The sequence below is a fragment of the Nelumbo nucifera genome, chromosome 1, assembly GCF_055504915.1.
Source record: "Nelumbo nucifera cultivar China Antique chromosome 1, China Antique-T2T, whole genome shotgun sequence".
In the NCBI taxonomy this organism is placed as follows: Eukaryota; Viridiplantae; Streptophyta; class Magnoliopsida; order Proteales; family Nelumbonaceae; genus Nelumbo; species Nelumbo nucifera.
In genome coordinates, this window is record NC_142649.1 from 127,695,125 (window position 1) to 127,703,374 (window position 8,250).

General features: G+C 36.0%; 1 protein-coding gene across 3 annotated transcripts; it reads left to right on the forward strand.

The window, feature by feature from the left end:
- The first annotated feature begins 436 nt into the window (after positions 1-436).
- Positions 437-6,426, forward strand: LOC104613088 (protein RETICULATA-RELATED 4, chloroplastic-like). 3 transcript variants are annotated; one of them, XM_088894192.1, is made up of 9 exons: positions 438-702; positions 811-856; positions 2,139-2,207; positions 3,670-3,801; positions 3,923-3,976; positions 4,119-4,163; positions 5,450-5,585; positions 5,719-5,794; positions 5,875-6,426. In XM_088894192.1, exons 3-8 carry the CDS (start codon positions 2,175-2,177, stop codon positions 5,775-5,777), a joined length of 459 nt encoding a protein of 152 aa, XP_088750318.1. In that variant the 5' UTR covers positions 438-702; positions 811-856; positions 2,139-2,174; the 3' UTR covers positions 5,778-5,794; positions 5,875-6,426. The 3 variants fall into 3 exon arrangements, with proteins under 3 accessions (XP_088750315.1, XP_088750318.1, XP_088750316.1); XM_088894189.1 differs by having other exon boundaries at positions 437-856; XM_088894190.1 differs by lacking the exon at positions 5,719-5,794 and having other exon boundaries at positions 442-856.
- Positions 6,427-8,250: the final 1,824 nt, after the last annotated feature.

Sequence of the window (8,250 nt, forward strand, 5' to 3'; positions counted from 1 at the left end):
TTTATTTTCAAATTATTTTTCAAAATATTTTTTATGCTATTAAAATTAATATTGTGCATTTAATTAGTGTAATTTAATGATAAAAAACTAGATGTTAAGTCCATGATTTAATGAGAGAATATACCTTAAATACGAGATTTAATGAGAAAGAATAGGAAAAATAATTTTATTTTCAATTGGTTTTAAATTTTATATTCTATTTTCATAATTAATTAAAACATTTCTTATTTTTTATAGTTATTATTGTTTAATATGTTGAATATATTATGTTAAAAGTATCTACAATTTATTTTAAATTTCTATATTTTTTGTATTTTATGTATTTTTAAATTTTATTATTTAATTGTGACACACTACAGAAAAATGGGCATTAGCGGCAGTTTTTTGACTGACACATGTGCGACAGCCGCTAGAAATTTTAACTTCCCGCGGAACCTAGGCCCTCCCTCCTCCCGCTTTTATAATTTCTCACCCTTTCATATCTCCGCTCTCCTCTCTCTCTCTCTCTCTCTCAGTCAACCATTTCTGATTTCTCACCTGCAGTAACATCTCTCTCTGAAGCCCCGAGTGCGGTAAGACTGGGAGACCTCGAAGCTCGAGTTCATTTCCCAACGCAACAGGCCACAATCTTATTGATTCAACGAAGGCCCTCTCTCTGCGTCATTGGATTTTCTTTGTTCCGAAACAGCCTCCTCGTCTCAGGTTTGAGTTGTTTATCTCATCCTTCATTTTTCTTCGCTTCTTCAAATATACCTCATCACTTGTTTTTTTCATGAAATTGGAGAGTTGGAAATCTGTTTTGGATGACAGATCTCTAAACGACACAAACTCCTCCCACCGGTGGTCGATCGCTCAGGTAAGGTTCAATCTTTCACTTCCGCAGCATCAACTTCCATTTTGTGTTTTTATTTTATCTTATTATTTCAGTCTTGTCTTTCAAAAGCGACATTACTATTCTATTCTCATATATATCCTTTGTTTCAAGTGTTGTGATTTTCAGTTCCAATCGTCTTGTCTTTCTTCACTTGTTTCTCAACATGTTTTATTCGTTCTCTTACAGAACTTCATCTCACTTCCTAAATCTATTTAAAAGCTCTTGGGTTCAAGGATTTATCTCACTTGAGGTTCAGGGGTTGAAGAGTTCCCTATAATGTAATTCAAGCACGATGACATGCTGATGATCACATTCGTGCAACTTGAGGATTGCACGAGGATAGCCACAAGAGCCAACTCCGTCCCTCTGGGTGCCATTTGAACACACTGGATATGTTTGAACTGAGGAGATGGGAGGCCAGAGAATTTGATCGGAACTGGGTTGCAGAAGAAGAGAGGAGTTATGGTTTATATAGGGATAATCATGAAGAACAGACAAACCCAATGCCAGCGTTGCCGTTGGTGGCCAACTTTTCCTACTTGTGAACGGTTTTTTTGGTGTAACAACCAAACCTCATTAGATATTCAAAATAGCAAACTTAAGACAGTTGGAACTATGCATAGTTAATAGATATTTAAAGCGGAGTTGAAGCTATATTTTTATTGGAATATAGTTAATTAGTTAAAAGTTGTTGATGATTTGGGAAGGAAAACGTTTCTGAGGCAGGGTGCTGATCTGTGATAGCCAGATTATAAAGATAAGAGAGAGTCAATGAACATATAACCTCTATCATATCTTAATATTTTCATTTTGTTATTTTATTATACAGTGTACTAGTCGGGGACCCATGCGATCCACGGCCTTGTTAGGCAAGATTGAAGTAGAAAGAGCCTTATGACATTTTTAATTGAGCCAAGTCAATCCAAGCCAACTCAATTACTGTTAAATGGTCAAGATGCTCATCTCCTCCGTGTAGGTTAGGACCATATCCAGTCTACCCCTCCCAAGACCCCTGATAGCTGGGTGCTGGGACCAACATTGGATAATGGCCTTTGTCACTTGTTAAGATTAGCTTTATGTACCTTTTATGAGGTTGACTGTGCCATAATTATTTTGCTCTAAAATGTAAGCCTATTAATGCATTTTATTAATTAGTTTTCTGTTATTATTTTGTGTTCTTTGTTTGACTTCTTTTTTTACTGGTATTTTATTCTTAAAGTTCGTCCAATTATAAAATCATAATCTGTTTGAGTTATGACTCCAGACTGCTGCAGAGTATGACCAACGTAGAGAGAATTTTATGAAGGAGCTGGATTTTGTCTTAGCTGATGTGGTATGCCCTTTTCTTAACAGGAAAATGAATTCTTAATTTAAAATTTGTCTGGTTATGTTTATGCTGGACTTTGTTGGACACTTGAAAAGTTCTTACAGGAATATTATTATGTTTGTATAGCAGAGGATATATATAAGTTTATTAAATTAATTTAGATGGTTAGGTCCTGTATTAGAAGAAGAATGTCTATTACAATAACCCGACTTCCACAAGGAAGTGCGTGAAATAGGTTAATTTTCTTGGATGACAATTTACTGGTCTGATTTCATTGGTAGAATAGATAATTGATAGCCAAATCATTGTTGCATAATGACTATTAAATTACCAAATATCCTTTATTACCTCATTGAATATTACCACAGTGTCAGATTCTGGTTATTTGGTCATTTGCAGTTTAAAACGTCAAAATATGATTATCTTTATGTTTATATAAAAAATGTGGATCACTTGTATGTAAGAGTGTCAATCAGACAAGTGTGCTCTCATTGAGTAAGCCATGGGGTTCCTACCATGTTTCTCATTCATTTTCAAGCTAATGAGTAATAAACACTGTAAAGTGACCATAGCTTACTTAGTAAGAGTGCTCATAATATGGTTATCTATATGTAATGGAATTTGGGAAGATAAGAATATGTAGGTAGATTTTTGGGTATCTATTTGGGATTCTATAAAGGGCTGATTTGGTTTTAAGGAATTGAAATTTGGGTAACTGAAGTGTAGGGGTGGATTATATGGAACCTTGGGGACGAAAGGTGAAAAAACAGGTGAATAACTGCAAAGAAAAGAAGATAAGAAGAGCTCGAAGAACCAATTAAACTGCAAGGGACTGAAGGAAAAAAAGAAAAAAATGGCAAAGAAGAGGAAGATGTATACATCGCTTACCATTAATTGGAAATCTCAATATATTGATTAGAACATAACTTTATTCATCAATTTAACTCTGAAGAACCAAGAAAGTACATAAAGAAGGTTTAATTAAAATAAATTTTGTGAAAACTCCAATCCTGTCATCCTTTGATACTATGCTAGTAAAGTGGCTATAGCTTCTGAAAATTGCAAATCACATGGAATATGCAAGGTCTTAGTTTTGTTAATTGGTTATGAAATAACATTTTTAATGATACCAAACATCACACTGATGAGACAAATTTTGACCCCCTAACTGCGGAAACAAAAAATTATGGAACTGTAATTGGGAAAAGGAATTGGCAAACAGAGTGTACATGGTGCAGCCTTGCTGGCATGATTAACCTAATGACTTGGAGGTTTAAATACAGAATCTGAAAAAATGATGGGGAATAAATACAAATAGTCCAAAACATACAGATTTGTATGCATACAAAAAAGCCCTTATCTTGATAATTATTCTGGTTTTGTTCATTAGTTGAAATGATATTTTCTGAACTGATTTATTTGTTAAAAAACTGGTTTATTTATCTAGCTAATGCAATTTGTTTCTTAGTTTATGGCCATAATTGCAGATTTTATGCTTGTCTGGCTTCCTGCTCCCACAGTATCTCTTCGGCCACCTCTTGCAGTCAGTGCTGGATCTATTGCTAAGTTCTTCCACAGCTGTCCTGATAATGCCTTTCAGGTTACTGTTTATTTATACAGATATCATTGAATTAGCATTTTTTTTGGGTGGGGGTAGTAAGTCATTGAATTAGTAGATGTTTCTGCATACAGTTACTTGATATTTGGAATCATGTCTGCAGGTTGCATTGGCTGGAACATCCTATTCATTTTTACAGAGAATAGGAGCCATAGTGGTATTGTTGATATATACTTTATTGCTTTTCACCTACTTTATTGATTTTTTTTTAAATGCATTTATTGAATTAAATCACAAATGTTTAAAATATCATTTCCAAATGCATCATCTTAACTTGTGGTATTGGATCTTTTATGCAGTGTAATGGAGCCAAGCTTTTTGCAGTTGGAACCAGCGCATCTCTGGTATGTCAGTTTTCTTAGGAGACCCTTTGATTTAGATTTAACCTTTTATGTGGTTTTAACCACTGGAAACTGATATATTCTTCTGTAAGACTTTTATCCTTCGTCCTATTAATTTTTTTACTGTTGACTTTTCATAATGTTTTTAAGTTTTGAACCATATTAGCTTGTAAAAACAGAAACATAAGGATCAGTTTGGAATGAGTACAAATACAAATGTGTAGGATACAAAACCTTGTATTTTGTATGTATTTGCACTGCACATATTTATATTTATACTGTTTCCAAATTGAGCCTAAAGAATGCAGAGAAGGAAAACAGGATAGGAATATAAATTTTGTTTTAGCTTTTGTATTTATTTACTGGCATTTGATCAGGATTTTTTTTTTTATCAGCATTGATCAGGAAATTCTATTAAAGAAGAAAAGTAAAGTATGAACAAAAAGAAAGGATGAAGGCATATCGGACCTACAAAAGCAAGCAATCCCCTCCCCCTGAAGAAACATAACAGTCACTAGCCTATTTTTTAGGGGTGAGGGGGAGAGGGGGGGGGGAATGAATACAGCTCTTGCCTGTGAAGTCCCTCTCCTGCAAATGAATCCATAAGAGCATTTGTTCTTTTTCTTTTGGATGATTATCATAGAATTAGGAGCAGTGACAAAATCTTGGGGTGATAAGATTGAGAACATGGGTTCAAATCTTTGGGTGGCCACTTTCTGCAAAAAATGCCAAAGGTTAGATCTGTATCCAGTCCACCTCTCCTTTGTTCATATTTGTTGGCATTTCTTTATGGTTATGTTGTTAGGGTATTCTTTGTGGAACCAATATTTAGAAAAAGTCCTTTGAATGTTTTCTGTTTTGTATTAAGGCCTAAGTTCCATGTTTCTGTTGCTTTTAATATATTCTAAGGTATTTTTGATGTGTGTGTTTGTGTTGTTGAGGCTTCATCCAATTACTATTCTACGTACATTAGATTCTCAAGTTAATTTCTTTGGACATGATCAGGATTTTATTCATTGGGAAAGTAATATTGTTTCTAAAGTGAGTGATTAATGCTTCTTATTACACATGGCTGTAACTTTCTGTGCATTTCTGATATTTGAGATTGATACAATTCCCTTGTTCTCATCTATACTTATTTTGTTCTTTAAAGCACTTAGACTTAACAAAGTTCAACCCTCATTTTTATCTTTTCCAATTTTAGATTTTTTTGACATCATAAAAAGATATTTAAGGCTCGAATTGTGTAAATGCAAGTACATGATGAAAGTTGAATATTTTTCTTCCAGGTTGGCACAGGTGTAACCAATGCCTTGATTAATACAAGAAAGGCAGTTGACAAGTCTTTTGCTGATGAAGCTGAGGAAGTCCCTTATCAACCAGTGTTGCCTATGGCGTTTATATGGCCGTTTCTAGCAACCTTAGGTATGAAGAATGCCATTGTGTTTGCTTTGTTTTATCTATGCTATGCCATCTTGCAATCCTTGTTTTCAGTTTTCCTTCATCTGTAGTTAGAGCTTTTGCCAATCATTTATCATTCTATTTGGCCTTGTTCTAGAAACCTCGTATTCTTGCTGTAAGGGTAGCAATTTCATCCAGGATCACAATGTGATATGATTCACATATAAGAATGGGTAAAAAGGAACACTAATTGGTGGATTTTTTCAGTGTATTATATAGTGGTATAATGACTGGAGTTTTTATTTTTTGTCAGGATGCTGCAGTTATAAATCAATGGAGGTTCTCCAAGCTGCAAGAGTACAAAGATAGAAACATTGAAACTGAGGATAATCTGAAATCCTACTTGGAGTTAAAAGTCCCAGTTGTTTAATCAGCATGATAAGGCTAGTCTTTCCCAAAGTGAGGATGTTGAGACATCAAAGGAGAAGGCTTCTGAAGATGTTTCTACAACCAAGACATAGACACGGAGATGCAGAAGGTGACAGTAACTGGGTGGACAGAGAAGAGGAAAGTGCTCAAGGCAGTGAGGAAGACGAGGGGGAGGGCAGAGATGTGGCCCTACCCTTACAACCCGGAGTACCATGACTACATCCATCACTACTGCTACTTCAGTCAACAACATTTTCAGAGCCATCCATACACATTCTATGCCACCACCCGTGCTTGTATTTTTGTAAAGAAGAGTTTGGGAGAAGCCGAAGAAGTTTTTGTAAAGAAGTCTTTTGAATGGAGCTTGAGAAATTTGTATTTTTGAGAATGAATGAATGAATTAATGGAATTTGTATTTTGTTTTTTTTGTATTTCATTTCAATTTGGATGGTTGAATATAAAATGGCTTATTTGAAGCAAATTAAAATCTTGTTTTGTAATTAAAATAATTACAGGTTATTTTGAACGAATTTCAGGTTATTTGGGCAGGTGTGAAAAAAAATATAATAGTTTTAGCCGCAGCCGGTGCATCCCTATAGCGGCAGTCGTGACTGCCACTAAAACTATAACTAGCGGCAGTTTTGAAGCTTTACCGGCAGTCAGGAAAACTGCCATTAGAACTTTTATCAACAATTGTTTTAGCGGCAGTTTTCCGACTGCCGGTGAAACCTTTAGCGGCAGTCAAAGTCAATTTTCTTGTCGTGGCAACATGGGTTGGTCCATTTGACTCAAAATGGTTTAATTTCTTACGACCACCTAGATGTAAACACTATTTTTTTAGATATATTTTAAAAGTATAAGTTTTTATGTTATTGGAATTATTAATTTATTATGTATGGATTTAATTAATAGAATTGAATGATGAGAAGAAACAAAAATGCCTTAAATATATGATTGAATGAAGGTAAATGCAAGTTAATAACTTAAATGTTGGATTAAATGAGAGAAAATTCAATGCATTGAATATTTTAATTTACATATTTTCAACTCATTTAATTTTAATAACGAATTACCCTATTTTGCCCTCTTGTTTTATCAATAAATTTAAATATGGAGGGGTAAATTTTGTCTTGAGAAAATTTTATAATTATTTTTATGGCTATTCGTGCTTTTTAAAGTAGTGTGTGTATATATAATTAGGCCCGGCCCAGCCCATGCACATGCATGTTTCTCTTTATTTGTTTGTGTGTGTGTGCGCCAACACATGTGATGCCTGGGGCTGTCAATGGACTGGATATTGGTCCAATTTGATGCAGTCCAATATGAGTCCATTATAAATGGACTAGGTCTAATCTGATCCAATGAATGCTTTGGACCATTCTAGACTGGTCCAATTCAGTGTCTGGACAGTCCAACTGTTCAAATTGGTTTTAAGTTAGATTTGGTCCAACCCAATCCCAGTCTATTGACACCCATACTTTTTATCTTATGTCAATGATCAAATACTAGTTCAGTCCAACCCAGTCCAATATAAATCCATTACAGATGGATTAGGTCTAATCCAATCTAATAAATACTTTGGAGCACTAAGTCTGGATTGGTCCAATTCAATATGTCTCATTGGTCCATCCAATCCATTCAATTTGATTCTAATTCAGATGGGTCCAACCCAAACTCAGCCATTGACACCCTTATTTGGTGCCGAATTGGTACATTATATAGTTGGGTAATCCCAGCAAATATGGGGATTTGAGTCCCACTATTACCACTTATCTCCAAGTGTTATTAAAGTTGATGAAGGAAGATTTGGCCCGACCTCATAACCATTCAACACGTGGAAAGGTAACAGCTCAGCACAACAGTACGCCCAAGGCGCGAGCTCCGAAAAGAGGAACCCGCGGTCCGAACTCCCCACAAGGAGCCCGAGCTCTCCCTTGGACCCCGAGCCTTACGAACACAAAGGGCAACAACCCAAACTAGCCCGCCCCATGGCAGTTCGGGCCACACCTTTATCCGAACTCAAGACTTCACCTCGCACACCACTCCAGCACTTCGCCTCCAGGACGCCGAACTGAACAACCGTACCGTACCTGACACCGAAGGAGTCCGTATCCTGAGGCGGCGCACCTGACTGACTTGGGATCTGACGCTTGACAGCTGCACTTCAACGGCCACCTGCCACCGCCATCTCCAGTTACAGAGACGGCTCCGACAAAGAGAGCAGTGGCGGTTCTGCCCCAGCAGAGGTGATGACACCCGA

What these genes read in the sequence shown, in the direction of transcription:
- LOC104613088 (XM_088894189.1), top strand. Translation starts at nt 773, where the DNA reads ATGAAATTGGAGAGTTGGAAATCTGTTTTGGATGACAGATCTCTAAAC. An exon ending in AGAGAATAGGAGCCATAGTG is followed by an intron (nt 3,977 to 4,118) that starts GTATTGTTGATA and finishes TCTTTTATGCAG; the next exon opens with TGTAATGGAGCCAAGCTTTT. An exon ending in GCCGTTTCTAGCAACCTTAG is followed by an intron (nt 5,586 to 5,718) that starts GTATGAAGAATG and finishes GCCTTGTTCTAG; the next exon opens with AAACCTCGTATTCTTGCTGT.